This window comes from Perna viridis, chromosome 14 (genome assembly GCF_037379345.1).
Source record: "Perna viridis isolate PV_CMFRI_1.1 ecotype Kerala chromosome 14, ASM3737934v1, whole genome shotgun sequence".
NCBI lineage: Eukaryota > Metazoa > Mollusca > Bivalvia > Mytilida > Mytilidae > Perna > Perna viridis.
This window is the reverse complement of record NC_142458.1, coordinates 1731081-1749643: the sequence shown is the minus strand read 5'-3', so window position 1 is coordinate 1749643 and position 18563 is coordinate 1731081. Positions and strand designations below refer to the sequence as shown.

The window sequence follows — 18563 nt, the reverse complement described above, 5'->3', positions numbered from 1 at the left end:
AGGTCAAAGGTCACAGCCATGGTACGCGACACATCCTATTGAGCCGATCTCCCCTCATGCCAAATATCAAAATCCTACTTAATAAAGTTACTGGGCGACACGGAGTCCCAATAAGTCTGGAACCATAAGTAAAATGCTAGAGTTTCATTGACCAAGGATGTATATTTAACTCCTTGCATTGATATATGTATTATCTGTACTGGCTCACGTTTTTTTTAAGTAAGAAGTTATCAGCATATATATTTTCAGTCTTGGCCCTGTCATCTCAGATTGCATGATTCATATAAATGTCTTTAAAAAAGATAGCTGACACAGTAAAATTTTGTTTTTTTTTAAGTTTCTACAATTCTTTCAGGAAAATTACACATGACACGCAATATCCAATTTTCGATTGTTTTTCGAACGCAATTTCAAAATAGACCCTTTTGTGCTAACGTTGGGGTAGTCGATGAGTATGCGTAGAGCATGCTCAATATACACTTCTGCGAGGAAAATTATTTTGTTCTACCCAAGCTCTACCTCGCGGAAGTGTAAATTGAGCATGCTTACCAACTTACCACAAAAAGGTCTATTCAGTAGATACAGTTTCATGAACGCCACTGTTAGCAGTATTTGACCAATCAAGAAACATAATTGTGATCAGGTGATTTACGTTTCCATAGAAGAGCGTCATTAAGGTCAAAGGGTAAAAAGCGAAACTATACCGACTGCGTCGGAAAAACACAATTTTCGTTCAATAGTACGTACTAGACAAAAGTACTTATTGTGTCGGAAACCAACACAGATTTTCCTCACACGTTCCCATTGACACGTGGGAGCTCCGAAAATCAGATTCCTGCGGCTCCATGATTTCTAAAAATAAAAATCGACCGATGAAATTATGACTATTCTTTTTATTTCCATTCACCAATTAGAAGCCCTTGCAATGACCTAAAGTGTGAACCAATGTAAGCATGCCTCGAAAGAGGCAATTGGATGGCATTACGCCGAACATCAGATGATGAAAGTCAATTAAGAATATTTTTGCAATCGCTTTCATCGTACACCCCCCCCCCACCCCTTTACTCACCTACTTTATGGTAATTTTCTTGTACCTCCCATTATAATCCCGAATCGATTAGTCGTCTTAGAATATTCTTTGAGTCTATATTTGTATCCCACTATGTCAAAAATTAAGGTCTTTGTTAGTCAATTGTTCGAGCGTGTAAGGCTACCAGGATCTTTACGTATAAAGAAACCAAATATACACAGACATCACCATGCAGCCCAATGTCTCAAAATGGTACCATTAAAGCAGCGGTAACACTTGTCTTTTTGAGTTATATGCAAAATACTGCAATAGCCAGGGCGGATTCGGGCGGGGGTGTGAAGGGCGTGCCCCCCTAAAATTTGCAAAGCATGGGTTGTCAGGGGTAGATTTAGGCGGCTTTAGGTTGAACGCTAATTTTGACCACAAAAGATATATACATTGAACCCACTCTAGAAGAGTATGTCAAAAATTTAACCTCAAAAATATTTTCGAAATTGCACCCCCCCCACTAATCTAAAATTCTTGAATTATAAGCTCACGTTGCTCTAAGGACCAGGTGAGCTAAAAAGTTAAATATATTACCCGTACCCCTAGAAAAAAAATTATCATTTACAGCTTACCGACAATGTAAAACTCATACGTGTATCTCAGGCATTCATAATAAAGATGATGATCAATGTATACTACTTATTTGACCGATTAGGGTGCTTAGATTTTCCTTTTGGTGTAACAATTATTATAAAATGTAAAAAAAAGAAGAATGTTCAGAATCTCTCTCTCTTCAGAATACCGTAGTTCAAACTAGCTTTTGTATGATACAATATATTTATATGGTATTTTACCTTTCAAACGAGTCCATGTAATTGAACTTTTTCAAGTTCAACAAAGTGATAAGTTTCCACCCCTACCCCTGAAAAAAAGGCCTAAAAATGAATCAAAATGCTATTTTTAGCATAAAATTGATGTAAAAAAGACATTGTTGGATATTATTGTTTTAATTGTGGATGTATTCAGTCAGTGACAGTAATGACCTATCATAAGAATAGGAATTTTCGGAAGTTCATATAAATTTCGTCCATTTCACCTGTAAATGGCATTTTTTTTTCAAATACCATACTTCAAACAGGCTTTTGTATATTCGAAACACATCATCAGTTTTGCAGCATCTTTGCTTTTTAATGGGCCAAAGTAATTAATAACTAAACTAATCAGTCAAGGCATTTAAGGCGAAAGAATGATACCTCTATTCCATTGAAATCTCCATAAATATGAAAGAAAATGGGGACCAGCTTGTCTGAATAAAAAAAACGTTGGAGGTAAAAAGCTATAGTGTCTTGGACTAAACCACAAGTGGATGTCCTGACGTCCTATTTTTATTTTATTTTTTTGATATTTTTTTTAATTATATATGTTCCTATATATCTATGTATTCATTTGTTTTTTTTTTAGTGCACTGACTTGGTGACGCAATAGACCTTTATGTGGTAAGTTGGTGAGCATGCTCAATATATATTTCCGCAAGGTAGGGCTTGGGTAGAACAAACGAAATTTCCTCGCGGAAATGAATATTGAGCATGTCCTGTACATGATTATCGACTATCCCACAGTTAACAAAACTGTCTATAAAAACGATTTTTTATACTGAGTAAAGGATCATTCTTTAATGCAAAAATGCATTAGCTAGAAAGGTGAAGACTGTCCAGATATATCATCTTTGTTTCCTGTTATCACGTTCAGACCGTTTGGATCAGAAAACCTATTTGAATTGTATTTCCCCGATATTTCAGTTCTGAAAAAAATTACATAGGCCAGGGAGCGCTTATTAGAGGGATAAGTCACTTTTAATAACAATTTAAATAGAACTCTTTCGTTGCTATTCGGATGCTTATCAGCCAACTTTCTCTAATTTCTCTGTAGAAAATATGGTTATTTTGCTAAGAGTGTTTGTAAGAATCACTGGATGCATGGATTTTGCATTAGGAGTTATAACTCAAATTAAAGATGAAAGATTGGATAATGGCAACATATTTTTTTTGGTTTTATTTGAAATAAAAAGAATATAAATATTTTCCATTTCCAAATTATATCTTTTTTCATGAAAGAGAAAAATCTGCTGAATAGCAGTGGCTATTTTTAATCAGTTTGAATAACAATAAAATAATGACAAAGTGAATGTACATATTTACCTATTTCTTGAGAAGAAATACTAAAATTTTCATAGATTTATATTGCAACGGGGGTCTTCTGTATGTACAAGTTTGTCAGTGAAAATGGCCAGTTAACACTTTAAAATCTGACTAAGAAAATAGCAATACCAATCTAACCATATAAGTAGTGTGTTATTCTTTTAATATAATGATGGAAAACGTTGGAACATTCACTAATATTTCGCTTTTCTAGATTTTACGTGTCTATTTCAACTACTTATATTCAGACTAAATAACCTTAAGACACCCTGTTGTGTGGTACGTTCGTGCACTGGGCTCTGTAACTGTAACAATGTCTAAATAAAAAAACTCCATTAGAAACACATTGTTTATTTGACCAAGTAGAAAGCCTTTCCTACAAAACAATGGTGCATATCGCTTATAAATGCAGAACGCTTAATAACTTCAAAATTAACCGGTATGACAATGCAACTGGAAGTGACTGACTAACACCTTAAACGTTTGTTCACTGCGCCATAATTGTAGCTCGACAGAAAACCAGAAATATAAATAATTTCATCATAAATTAGCGTATAAAGCAGCCGAAAGGTCCGAATAAATCTAAACCAAAGTATTCTCTCGGAATGTTACAATCCTATGAGAAAACGGCATAACCATAGATAAGTTAGGAAAGAACGTGCAGACTGTAACAGTCTTACAGCATAGAGACGGATTGCTACACACCTGAATGGCTACATATACATGTAGAAGAAGCGATAAACCGACTAATTATAACTAAGGAGATTTTTAACGTCCTTGACTACCTGCCGGGTCTCGCACGGACGGCCCAATTTGGTGGGCTTTAAATAATTTTGCTATTTATTAAAATTGTATTTTTAACAAAAAAAAAGATAAATAATAAGTTAAAAAGAGGGAAAGGGGTAATATGCTAGTAAATTATGAATAGCTGGAATGTTAGAAATTAAATAGTAAATAGTAAAAATGAAATTTGAAAATGGACCATGCAAAGGAGGAAAATGCCAAGTTGGATGGAAAAGAGCCAAGGACAACTAGTCGGACCCAGAAGGCGGAAGACCTGTAAGATTTAGTTTGCTAAATAGTGTATGCGTTTTAGAGTCAAATGGGTGTGGTTTGGTAAATATCCAAAGGTGAAGTGCAAATTTAATAATTGATAATGTTAGAGTTTTAGTTACCAAAGGTGTATGCTTTTTTTAATGCCGAAAAGTTTATGCCGAGCCAAAAAGTGTATGTAAATTTAGACTGCCTTGTCTAGCCGGGCGTAGTTCCCGGATTTTACCGTGTTAGCACACGACGTTAGTACGCAGTTTTATTAACGCCACACGAGACCGTTCCAGCTCATGCTTCTGGTGAAGGGGTTAACCATTTTTTTTTAAATAAGTTTGGAAACTGTTTATCATTGGTTAAATTGGTCAACTTTTAGAATTTAACAAGTGTAAATGTAAATCCAACATTTACAGGTGGACTTAACAACAGCCAAAAATTTAGCCGAAGAAACAAATAAAAATGTATTTATAAGCCAAAGTAGTCAGATAAAAGATATAGAAATAAGGAAAATAAAATATGTTTTTTTTATTTTGGAGTTTAGCTTTATGACTATGTATAAACCGTTTTTTTTTAAAGAAAGCACGCGACGTTATACTACATACGGCTGGAGCTATCGGCGCGGTAGATATGTTTCATAAGCGTATGTGTACATGATTAACAAAAGTAAAAAAAAAAATAATAATAATGGAAAAAAATAAATAAAATGAGAGACTGTGTGTATAAATATATTGCATTATGGAACCCCACATCAGGTGATTAATTTTATTTCAACTGTATATTATTGTTTTTTTATTGAAAAATGAAAGATATTATTTTAGATAAATGGTACAGTATGAATTTGTTGGTTATGGTTTTATTACGTTAGATATTGACCCTACATATTTATGAGTGTGTCGCACGACCACCTGAAACTGCTCGGCTGAAATCAGTGCAACTACACTTGATATATAGGGTGTGGATTATGCAACTTGAAATGAAAAGAAAAATGTATATATATATATATATAGAAGGGTCTGAAAAATTCCCAACGATGTTAGAACTGTCAAATTTGCAATTTTTTAGTCGTTCCCTCCGCGGGACTTGAATTCGTACCGCTGTGACATCTATGGCAACACCGCCTGCACTAAGTTCAGCGCCCTAGACCACTCGGCCAGCTAGGCTATATAAAAATATAGCTTTCGCTGGCCGGGTCATTCCTCCACGTAGGATTAATCTAGGGCTGTAACTTACTACACGACGTGACCATTGAAGTCCTCAATCTCGAGGTTCTGCAATAGCCTTTTATAATTGAAAATTATGGATGCGATGGGTGAAGTATAGGAATATGAAATAATTGGTATGGATTTGTCTTTCAAATATGGGGGAATTTTGTTTGTAACGTTTTTGTGATGGAAGATGTTAGCCAAATTAATTGCATCTATACCTTTGTTGACGAACGGTAGTGGAAGAAATGATCGTTTTTCTTCATCTTGACTTTTCACACAAACTGGTTTAAAGAGTCTGTGGAAACCAATACCCAAAATGATGGCAACAAGTCTGTATAATGATGAGGTGGGGTCAGAAACAGGAGTGTCAAGACTTGTTTTGTAAAGAGAGTGTAGTAGAGTTAGAGGTATAGAATAAAGTTTGGTTCAAATGTGATGAAGTCCAAGAGGTTTTTGTATGAAAGGAAGGATACCATCTATGGAGACATCATGTAACTTAGGTGACGTATAGTGGCGATGGCCATGACTCCTTTCCCGTCTTGGATTTTTGTCAAATAAATTCATCACATTTATGCTATTGTTATATTGGCTTGAAAGGTTTCCCATACTTTTGATGTTGTCATTGCATCCGTAAGGTATTGCAGTACCTAGTCTGCGTATCCAGTACTCCTCTCTTTCCCTACGATAGTTTTTACTTAGAACAGGACTGTTCGTAGGATGGTAAATATTTTTCTATAATACGAACTTTCATGGAGAGGATTGAATGATCTTGTTGATTAAAGTGATGATAAATTGTCGGGAATTTGGTGGTGTTAATTCCCGATTGATGACCGCACATTCTTTTATTTAATCGTTTTTGCGTTTCTCCGACATATATTAAACCACATAAGTTGCATTCTCATCCATATTTAAGTTTGTTGATTTGCAACTTAAGTCATCGTGACTTCTTGTATGGAAGGTTTTATTTGTAAGGGAACTGGAGAAGTAAGGGTCGGTTATAAGAATGTTGCATGGTTTGCAATTTTTAATACCACATTTTGATATGGTACAATGTGGTTCGTCATCGTTGTAGTCAAATATATCGTTTAAAGTGATGGAACATGGAAATTACTGAATATTTATTTAATATCACATGGATATTAAGAGTTGTATCGGCAGTGTAGGGAACCAAAAGAATTTTTCAAATATCTTAAAAAGCCAAAAAGTTACGATGATTTATAGTTAATGCCCCATGCCACTCAATGGATTTTTTGCCAACCAAAACCAAATCACAGGTAAGTGATGACATCACGAAGAACTCTCCTATATATAAATCCTTCACTATACCCACAGATTGCACCACAGTAAGCTGTTCGAAAATGATATAATTTTTATGGATACATGTAATCAGTAATGAGATTGAAATACTAAATTAACTGTTAATTTGGCCAATTTCATTAATTTTCTCTGTTGCAATTACTGATGAATAATATGAAATTATTGGTTTTCATAGCTAAAGTTTGGCATATATTATATTTAAGTGTTTTGAGAACATACTTCCTCAGTATTTTCATCATAACTTGTCATAATCAAGTTGTCAATTTTATAATTATAAACCTTTGCAAAGTATTTAAATTTCGAACCATTCAACTGGTAAATTATTGTCAAGGGTAAGTAGTAAATATTTATCAGGAACCAGTCGTTACAGGTGAAAACACAGGTGAATCACAACAAAAATGGCGTCTGGTAAGACGAATGCCAACGCAGGTGTAGGTAAACCAAGGGGATGGATGTTCTGGACAGCTTATGTTCTTTCTGTTGGAGCTTTTCTATTCGTTTTCATTGCCTTCGCTTCTCCATATTGGTACAAGTCCTGGAGTAGAGTCCACAGTCCTCTCGCAAACATTGGACTCTGGCATATATGTTTGTCCGGATGGGTAAAACCTTACGACCCGTCAATGAGGGCGTATGTAGGTTGTTGGTGGATCCATTCATCGTTTTTCGAAGATGTCACAGATTTAATAATGCCTCGTAAGTTCCTCGTGTTTTTTTTATACCTGGACAGGTGCAAAATAAAGGTAAACATTTCAAAAGGGAGGTAATCACCGGAACCCGGAAATAAACTTCCAAACATTGTTTTACTTATTGTTTTAAAAATGTCTACAAGGTTCTATTAGAAGTCCTTTTATACTACAATTAAAATAACAACTTTCTTCATTAACTGTAGTTGTTAACATAAAAAGTCAATGTGCATGGTTCTTGAAAATAAAGATACAATGTACATACAAAAATTCCTACAAATACTCATGTACATGTATGTGTACAGTTCAGTGAATGCCAAGTCCCTTTGTTTTTCTGTACCTTCTTTTTCTACTTTCCAGCTTGGTTCAGAGCAGTGCAAGCATTAGTAATATTCACCCTCCTATGTAACATGGCAGCACTAGCCATACTGACAGCCTACATATGTGATATGTACGGTTCACATTTTTATGATGACAGAAGACCCAAACTGTTCTTTCTCAGCAGTATACTGCTTTTTGCTGCAGGTAGGTCAAAAGAACAAATTCTATGTAGTGTTCCAGCTGATAACTCAATGGCAGAGGGGAGCATATTTTCAAAAGGCACTTAATTTTAACATGTAAACTTATTGAAAAAGGGACAGTATTGTTTTAGTACTTAAATTCTATATTGTCTCATGATAAAAATACAGTGTACCTCATTGTACATTCAAATGTTTTATTATTACATCAATATTTGAAAATTGGTTTAAAATTAGAGTCAATGTGCAAAAAATGTTTTTGATAATGAATGTCTTTTCTATCAACAGTAGCATATACGGGTATGACTCAAGTTAAGAAGTACTCAAGCTAAGAATCATGCAAAATATGACTCGTGGTTGGAAAGCCTACATATTTATTTTTGATATTTTGTTTGAATTACCACAGTAAACAGAAACTAACATTCAGTTGTTCATATAACCTGTGTTCATAGCTGGTAAAATTATATAAAACACACTGTAGATTTCAAAATTAAGGGAGATAACTCAATTTGTCAATGTTGATTATCTCCTAAGAGCAGGAAGGTTTTAATGAATAAGTACACATTTCATAGCATAGACCCATAAAGCAAGGTAGTCACAAAAATAAAAATATCAGGGCTCAAGCTACTTGAGAAAAATGTGATACACCCCAAAAAAGGCTACATATTATATGTACCCTTTTTTGGGGTGTGCCACATTTTTCAGATTTTGTATGATTCTTACAAAGACAGCTACTTAAATGCTAACTTATCTCCTATTTTTGCATCTGAAGAAGGCCTGTACACACATCAACACAAGTATGAATGAATAGGACAGAGGAGCACAAAAAAAGGGTGGGGTGTCCCTGTACTCTGGGCTAGCTAGAACACTGCTATGGAATAAGAATAAATGCATTATGTACATGTGTCACATTTTAATGTACAGATAATCAATACATGTATATGTTTTCCCTACTTGCGGATCTCGGGATGCAGCCATATTTTATCCTGTTTTTGCAGAGTTACCTCCCTTAAGAGCAGGTATAATTTCGAAGTCTCTCTAATCGATGTTCAGATTCGGGTGCAGAAAAAAAGAGGTAACTCGAATGAAAATAGAATCCCCAACAGACAAACACAATGGTGTTCCTAAAATTTACAGGGTGTTTCATTTTGTTGGTAGGTTACATAAGGGTGATTTTCATTTGTATCCTGGGTAAAGAAAATTTATGGCAGGGTCAGTAGAACGAGAAATTCTCTTTTGATTTTTGAAATTTTCTAAAGTATCGTCGATATCGAATGGAAAACCTTACATGTTCCCAATAGACGCCTGCTCCAAGGGGAGATATATGTTGACAAAATGTTGGTCCGCAAGTCAGGAATTGTACAACAAAAATATATTTCATGTTTTTATTCTTAATGTGATTTAGAATAACATTTTCATGTGAGGTGTTTTAGTAGGAACATAATTGTAAACAAAATGTTAGATAGTGCAACATTCAGAAAACAAAGTAATTTGCTAAATCTTATATTTTAACTCAGTCCTTGGGATGACACCATATGTGAAATTCAACCTTGGGAAAAACTGATATTTTTCTGCGGTCTCTCCAACTCACGAAGGACATACAATTACATACAATGTATATGTACATTGAAAGTATTAGTACAATTGGAGGAAAGAGAGCATTTTTTAAAATATTGAACCAAAATTTTGACTCATAATTTTATTTATTCTTAACAACAATACATGCAATATACAATATACAATGTACATAGTACATGTGTACAGTAACTATACTAATGTTATCTACATGTACAAATGAACATTTTTTTGTACACTACCATCATGAAAAATTTTAATTTCTCCACTCCCCACAGTGGAGATCATGCCAGTGGAGTCAGTGTCTCAAACCAACACAGTGGAATCACCATTTCAAAATACATATCCCTGAGTGTACTGCATGTCTACAGTTTACTCCTGAATAACATATAAATACCTCAAAAAAAATTCCAGTCCTTTATTGGTATGGTGCTGTCGTCTGTGTCGTCATCCATAGACACTTGGTTTCCATGCGGGACAATTTTCACTGTACATGTAGTTATTTTAAGGCCAAGAAATAAATGCCTGTTAAGGATTTCTCAACCAACCATATTTTTCTGCCGTAACTTTAAGCCATTTTATCTGCAAACTAAAATAAAAAATTATAAATCGGTAATTTCCAGTTAAAAATGAAATTACATTTTATCAGTCATTCCATTGTTTTGAGACAAATTATTTTGGCATTCTTCAATGTGTATGGTCGACCCAGTTGAAACAGAAGGCAGTCGGCGGCATGGGCAACCACAAAAAAAGTTATAATTATACATATAAAGATATCGTTAAATGTGCATGAAACAACACCCAGAGACTAATAATTTGTTTGATGTAAAGGTGAACCTGTGCCAAAAAAAATTTACCTACCCTATTTTTTATTTAAGTATGTAACCTGAAACAGAATCATTTTTTTACTTTTGTTAAATGTATTTAACTGCCTTATATTCTTATCTTGCTTATTATATTTACTTTCTTTCCAACAGGTGGCCTTGTTTTGATTGTTTCCCTTGTATTTGCGGAAAAAGCCAAAGACGGATCATGGATGCCAAGACCGTGGCTGAATTACCTCTCGTTCTCCTACGGTTGTAATGTCATGTGTGGTTTCGCATCGGCATTTGCTGGTATTATAATGCTGATTAAGGCTACTGATATAAGGAAAAAACCTGATAAACCAAAAGAAGATTTTGAATTTGAAGAAAAACCTCCTACTGAACGAAGCGAAGGAAAAGATGTAGGATACCTTCCACAAGCAGGAGGATCGGTATATCCTGCACCACAAAAAGTGCCCCCAGGTGGTTATTATGCAAGGCCTCCGAGATCACAGCAGTCTAGAGATTATGCTCCAAGTGTTTCAAGTCAAGGGTCTGTTTTTCCACCACAGCCTAGGGCAGCACAACCAATTTCAAGCACGAATGGATCTGATAAAAAAAGTGAATCTTTTGTGTAGGCAAAGTGCTCTATCTTTTACATTGTAAATGGATTTTATACATATCAGTGAACTGTAAAATATTGTAAATAGTCATACTAGAAAGGATGTTTTTCATTTACTTATGTTACACATTTCTACATGTATCACCTTCAACTTCAATGTCAGTTCATCATTATGAATATAAATGTACAGTGTACATGGACCTGATTTTCTTCTGCTTTGAGCTGGAATTCTGCCTTTTCAAACCCAGGTTTTTAACATTGTTTCTTTTTTTACACTATATTTACTTCTAATATAGTCAATTTTCCCTTCTTTGTACACCTTGTAAAATTAGGTTTGCATTCATTTGTTTCCAAGGCAAAATCTGTCTGTTTCCTGCTATCCTACCTACCCTATCAAGGCCTATTTTTTTGTGCCTACCCGAAATATTTTACGGCCATTTTGGGTCATGCAGAATGTTATTGAAAAATAAAAGAATTTCCCTACCTATACCTACTTTCTTTTTCTTGATGGTAGCAGGAAGTAGACTATTACTTTATTGACCTTTGAACCACCATTTAACATTTTCTAAGTTTTCTACAAATTTTATGGCAGAATCTGCCTAGTATTGATTTAAACCTTTTCTCCACTCTCTGTGGTAAAATTTTAATGTTGACATGCTCTCCAAAGCTTGCATGTGAAATATCTCTGTGTGCAGATATTTTAATAGCATATTTTTTTATCATATAAGTACATGTATCAAATAACATCATCAGATTACACATTTGTATAAAGTCATTTTACACTGTCACATGTGCCATTCTGTATCTGTTTAATTTAGAATATACATTGTATTTGAATAGCCAGTTATATAAAGGCTTTCTTAAAAAAAAATTTATTAATGGTTCCATTCCATGGATGATTTTTTCCACTTTTTAGCAGAATTTTGCAATTTCCAATATGATTTATCTTATGATCCCTTATTTTTTATTATATTTACTTCTGGTTTTACCAATTTCCGCTTTGTTGATCTCCTAAGGTCATCCCTGTAAAATGCCTAAAGCTAATTTATATAAACAATTTATAAACAAGTAGAGTCAAATCTGCCTTAACTGTCCTTCCAAGGAAAGGTAAACTCTAGATCATAGTTACAGTAGATAGGTGGTCTTCATATGTGTGTTAATTTACATTGAATTCACTACCTAGGGATATTGTCTCTAACTTCAGATTTTAACCATTGTTACCATGAGAGAGAGAGACTTTCCTATGCAAGTTTCGAATATGAAGAACAAAAGATTGCTTACATTTGTACGCAGGTTTGACTGTATTTGATGTTTTTATTACTGAAGTTCTAAGTAATGAAGCTTTTATATCACTTGTTACAATAAAAAGTTGTGTAAAATAAAAATGGACTTCTTCATTTACATCAAATTTCAATCCAAAGAATTTTCTTTTGATTAAAAAATGTGCAATTGTTTAATAGTAAGAAATATCTTAAACTTCCATGTTTTTTAAGCAGGTTTCTAATGTATTTTTTAAAACTGAACTTCTGTCATGCTTATAGTAGCGTATAATAATTTAATATTAAAATACGAGATGTGGTTTGAGTCAAATGTATGTTATACAATGTAATAAAACTCGAGAGAGTTTTTAAGCAGAAGCAGAAGTGTGGTTAGTCCAAATATCCTCTGCAACCCGACATATCAGTATCCAAGTAAAAAAGAGGAGGGTTGCAGGGTTGGATATTGATATGTAGAGTTCCAAATAAAAAAAAAGAGGAGGGTTGCAGTTTTAGAGGAAATTCGGACTAAAGTGTAATATAGATTGTCAAAGAAATTCTTGATACTTTTTACAAGGAATTTTTAGATCTGGTCAGATGTGACAAGTAAGAAAATTTTTATGAACTGCCAAATATCAAATTTACTGTAAACTAAATTATTTTTGTTAATACGTGTACTTATTTTCAGGTTAGGACAAGAATCCAATTTTCGTATTTTAGCACTATCAATGATGAATTTTATTACAAGGTTATTCATGGCAATTTTTTTCCATGTAGTGGTGAGGTATTACAATGTTTGATATACCTGCTGAAAAGTTGCATGTCTGTCTCTTGATGGTTTCCTGATGATAATTTATGAAAATATGAAAATATCTTCTTTTGAATATAAAAGAATTTGAAAGTTAGTTTATTAGTGGTATTATCATAATACCTCCAAAAAATTAGTTTTCACACCTCTTTCTAGATAACATGTGGCAGGGTATCATTTAATGTCCCATTAGATGCCATTTTTTTCATTACTTACAAAAATGGTGAAAGTAAACAGCAGCTACAAAATATAAATTTGCAACACATTTAAAACAGATATATTTTTTATAATCATGATGATAATAAAGTATACATATAAATCTTATAATATTGTTTTCATTTTTCAAAAAGAAAAGACAAATTGATCCGAAAAAAATCATGGCAGCTTTTACAAAAAATAGAATGAGAATAATTAAAGCAGGTTTATTGAGGCTGTTTAAAGCCTGTAGTTTAATTGTCTGTTTTGTATTACACACAGAGGTCTCCTTGATATAGAAAATCACAATATAATATGATAAATTACTCGAAAATAAATGAACAAATCCTGAAGAACAATTTCTAGAAAGGCAGACGCTTACCTTACCAGTGCACCAGGTCCATGCTCCCAGTTTTTAGTGGAGTTGCTCACTTGCTTTTGTTTCTTTTTACTTGTTATTTTGGTTACTTCATGTTTATTGTTGTGTTTGTCTGTTTTCCCTGTCTGGTCTTTACCCCTTGCATTCTTTAGATTTCCACTAGAATCTTGGGTTCCCTTGATAACAATTTAATATTCAATACCCTATTATGTTTCCATGGACTGAAAAGAACTGGATGGATTAATGTACTTCTAAAGACCAAATAAAAGGAGCAGTCTGACAAAAAAAATGAAACAAATATTGTGAACCTTGCAGATTTAGGCTGAATCGACATTTCACAATAAAACAGTTGACAGATTTTTTTTCTTCATACATTATTACAAATTTAAACACTTAGTAGGATGTATATATTTGTGATATGGAACAAAACTGCTGATTTTTTTATGTTATTATTCCTTCTACATTTTATATATTTAGTTTATTGATATAATAACAGTGAGTAGTGATGGACTCGGAGGTAGTAAATGTCTAGTATAAAGGTGAAAACAGTAGTCCCATTGTTTATTCAAGTAGTATAAATGCTATCATCCTTCATTAAAACAATAAAAATATGTTCATGTAAATATTCATAACTAGTAAACATGCACACATTGTAGATTCTTTCAAATCAAATGCTTCACAGTGCACAGCTCAATACAACTGGGTATGGACACACAATTAAAACTTCATACAGTTTTAAATTCAATTACAATTTGACCCTTATCTTAGTATTCACTTTTTGGACCCTTTTTCCTAAATGATTCCAGTCAAAACTTCCAAAACCAATCTCAACCTTCCTTTGAAGGTATTGCACTGTGTGGTACAATTTCAAAGCAATTAATTCCCTTTTACTCAAGTTGTCATTCAGAAATAAAGAAAAATACTTGTTGTTTCTGGTCCCTTTTTCTAACTTGGCACAAGTCACAGCCCCCAAAACCAATCCCAGTTTTCCTATAGTAGTAATGGCACCTTGTAGTAAAATTTATACCAGATCCATTCACTTTTACTAAAGTTATTGCCCAAACATAATTTTTTTTTTTTTTACTTCGGGCCCCTTTTCAGTGTTTTGCCAAATTCAAAAAAAAATAATTGAAGTCGTAACCCAAAAATCAATCCAAGTATTCCTCTGACAGTATATTACCTTGTTATACAATTTCAAAGAGATCCATTAGCTAATAATCAAGTTATTGTCAGGATGTCAGGAAAATGCAATAACATCTCTGGCCATTTCTTTGTCCCTAATCTGTAAATTTTATAAATCTTAATGCCCAAATCAATCCCTGAGTCTGCCCATTGTCGTATAGAATATTAGAAAATAGTACATTTTGTGTATCAAAGACATCCCTATGCTAAAACTTTAATGAAATTATACAGTTAAATACTTGTTCTTGGCCCCTAATTAAAAAATGTTTGAAGTCATAACCCCCAAAAATCAATACCAAATTTCATATTGTGGTTTTGAATATTGTAATCAAATTTCTTTAAGATCAACCAACTAATTTTTAAGTAATAATAACAATGAAGTAATTATTGTTCTGTTTATCGGTAATGTAATAATTTCATTTTTATGTTTTAATGTACTTTTAGAAAAAAATCTAGTAGTACAAGACTACATACTGTTGGTTTTTGACATCATTTTCATTCAAAACTCTCAAGTACCAGTCCATATAAAATTCAGACACTTCCCATGGGTGTAGAAAAACCCATGGATCAGATGATGCTTGTTTGGTCTACATATGCTATATTTTTATGTGACAATAGTCCTTTCTGTATTTAGATCTGTACTTTTGAGAAAATTACACTTTAACATCCCACTAAAATCAACCAAATCAAACCACATCAAGGGCAATAACTCTTGCAAAGTGCTAATTTCATGAACAATCTATATAAATTTTATCTTAAAAACACAACCCCCACATGAAAAACTAAGACTGGTTATGTGATCTATAAGGGTTGCTGAACAAGAAATCAAGTGAATTTGGTTGGTTTTTGACATGCATGAATTACCTTCTGTCTGATTTTTATAAATACTGCTACTTAAGTTCTAATAATGTTACAATTACTCCCAATGTTTTGATGGATATTTATGAATATCTTGTCATGTACAAGAGATAGAAAAATATCTGTCAATAAGATCAATGGAAAAAGGTACAGATTAAAGGTAAAATCTATATGAAAGCTCTTTATATCAAAGCTATGGTAAAAAGTGATAAACACATGACCAATATTTTGTGCTGAATAAATTAAAAAATATGAAGAAACTAGACCTATTAGATATAAATCATGGAAACTCCATTTTATAATTGTTTTACCAGAGGCTGGCCATTTCTGTTGTTACTTAACCCCTCTCTATCACCCGGGGTAAAACAGTGCAATATAAATGGCCAGCCTATGGTAAAACACTGATAAAATGGAGTTTTTGAGATTTATTTCTTAATTATTTGGCAATTGTGAATAATCAAAATATAATTACGCATTTGAAGATGTAACTCTTGCACAGAACAAGTTTCTTCAGAACTAATGGTCACATTTTGGTTGTTCACCCTTTGCAATTAAGGAGTAGTCTGTAAGAATCATGTAATATGTGATACACCCCAAACAAGGCTACACATTTTTATTTTTGTTATTAAGTTGAAAAATAGGTCTACATGATGAAATGTATAATCATCCATTCCAATCTGTCTGTTCTTAGGAGATAATTCACATTGAAAATTTAACAGTATCTATTGTATTTTAGTGTCAATCACAGAGTTATAGCAAATAATTTTGAATTCTAGTGCATTCTATATTATACACATGTATTTATCTCTTATGAACAAAGGTTCTATGAAAAGTTACATGATATTTTCTGTTTAAAAAAAATATCAAAAATAACAATATGTAGGTATTCAAACCAAGTATCACATTTTGCATGATTTTAAATATAATTTATTTGAAAACTTCAGTGATGGAATCAGTAATAATCAGGCAAAATTGAAAAAATAATTATAAATAATTACGTTTAAAAAATTTAAAAAAACACACACAAAGTCAACAATGTGGGCACATAGGTTAAGATCTATTAAAGCCTTACTGATAGTTCGTTAGTCTAAGAAATATCAGGGGATTAAGAAAAGCGAGTTCAAAGTTCAATAGAATGATAAGGGGAAAGTGAATTATCTCCCTTTTGTAATGAAATAGCAATGCATTTTTTATAAAACTGACACTAAAAAAAAACTGAACATGATTTCTGCATTTCAGATAATGTTTTACCCTACCGGTGCACCTGGTTCATGCTCCCAGTTTTTATTGGAGTCCAAGTAGCTCATTTGCTTTTGTTACTTTGTATGTATGATTTTAGTTACTTTATGTTCTGTTTTCCATATCTGGTCTTTGTCCCTGGATTACATTCTTTTGATTACTGCTATAACCTTGGTTCCCTTGATTACCCTTGAATTTGTTTTCATGAAAAGATTTGTTTTTTTTATCATCATGATTCACGAAATATGTGATTCTTACAGAGAATTGTACATAATTAGCACTTCTGTTATCCTGATCAAAGTGTTTTGAAATTTTAGTCACATTTCAATTAGAGAAGTCATGTTTGATGTAAGTCTCAGAGACTTCAGGTCTGCAAACATATATTTAATATTTCTATTACTTTTTCAGTAGCATTTTTCAGAATAATAATAAAAAACAACGAAAATTTCTGAATATAACAACCATTGACAAGTTTATTGAATAAATAAATTATTTAGTATTCATTCTATGTGGTTGCCATGGTGCCCACTGTTTAACTTTGTCTAATGTGACATTATCTGGTGTTATTGTAGCAGGAACTGGTGTGAATGACTTCAATGACATCTGTGCAGCCATAAGTCCAGCCTTGACACAAAGGTCAGGGTCATGACCTTGAACTATACCATGAATCATAGTTGCTGCTAAGCTGGAAACAAAAATAATAAAAACTAGATTTTTCACTAATATATTAACAATAAAATCTTTTTTTTTTTTTTATCTATCTCCAGTGAAACTTTTCATTAATACATGTTTCAAACAGAAAAGTGCCACATTCATGTCAGAAAGCCACAAAATCATTTTTATTACTGATTTAGAAATAGTTACAGACCAATATATCAGTCTTAGTTTGTCCTTGATGCACTTCTGAGATGAAAAACAGAGTAGATTAAGGGATGCCCCCCCCCACTCAATTTTAACATAGCTACCACATAATGTTTGGTTGTCAAAATTCATTTAGGAGAACATTATTGTGTCTGAGAGACACATTTGATGCCCGGCATGTATTTTCTGACATAAACAAGAGGCTCCCAGGAGCCAGAATCGCTCACCTGGTTGAATTTTGCCTTTCAAGGGCAATAAGTTAAACAAGAAGTTGTCCAACAATTTTGACTCAAGAAAACTTTGATAGGACTTATCATAAGGATCATTTCAGTGAATGAAAGTCTAAATCTATCATAGTTTTCAAGACATTGGCTGAAAACTGTAAAAAAAAACCTGTCATTTTCCCCTGTCAAGGACAATAACTCTTATAAGAAAGCGTCTGACAAATTTTATGCCTGAAGATCTTTGTAGTCCCAAAAATAAGGATCATTTCAGCTACTGAAAGAATTTGGCTAAACCTTACCGTTTTGGAGATATATATATGAAAAACTACTGTCTGACCCCTATGTTCTATTTTTAGTAACAGTGGCCATGTTTTTCGACGGATCAAAAACCCCACTTCAATTCTATGCAGGATACCCCAAGGAAATTCATACCAAGTTTGGTTCCAATTGGTCATGTAGTGTCAGAGGAGAAGATTTCTGAAAGAAATAACATTAAAAATAGCAAAAAAACATTTAAAAAGTACAATTACTTCAACATGGCTTAAAAGATTAAATATAAATTTAACTGCAGATAG

At 33.0% G+C, this 18563-nt stretch overlaps 2 protein-coding genes across 4 annotated transcripts in view; one reads left to right on the top strand and one right to left on the bottom strand.

The window, feature by feature from the left end:
* Positions 1 to 7149: 7149 nt before the first annotated feature.
* Positions 7150 to 13377, top strand: LOC148597700 (uncharacterized). Its single transcript, XM_088562595.1, has 3 exons — positions 7150 to 7478; positions 7829 to 7993; positions 10539 to 13377. Exons 1-3 carry the CDS (start codon positions 7184 to 7186, stop codon positions 11000 to 11002), a joined length of 924 nt encoding a protein of 307 aa, XP_088418721.1. The 5' UTR covers positions 7150 to 7183; the 3' UTR covers positions 11003 to 13377.
* A 3971-nt stretch (positions 13378 to 17348) lies between these two features.
* The window catches only part of LOC148597699 (uncharacterized), a 37729-nt gene continuing 36514 nt past the window's right edge, over positions 17349 to 18563 (bottom strand). For all 3 annotated transcript variants that reach the window (XM_088562593.1, XM_088562591.1, XM_088562594.1), the window contains one exon: positions 17349 to 17588. In XM_088562593.1, coding sequence (XP_088418719.1) covers positions 17393 to 17588 — 196 coding nt within the window. In that variant the 3' untranslated portion in view covers positions 17349 to 17392. The remainder of the gene's footprint in view (positions 17589 to 18563) is intronic.

What these genes read in the sequence shown, in the direction of transcription:
- LOC148597700 (XM_088562595.1), top strand. Translation starts at nt 7,184, where the DNA reads ATGGCGTCTGGTAAGACGAATGCCAACGCAGGTGTAGGTAAACCAAGG. An exon ending in CACAGATTTAATAATGCCTC is followed by an intron (nt 7,479 to 7,828) that starts GTAAGTTCCTCG and finishes TCTACTTTCCAG; the next exon opens with CTTGGTTCAGAGCAGTGCAA. An exon ending in TATACTGCTTTTTGCTGCAG is followed by an intron (nt 7,994 to 10,538) that starts GTAGGTCAAAAG and finishes TCTTTCCAACAG; the next exon opens with GTGGCCTTGTTTTGATTGTT.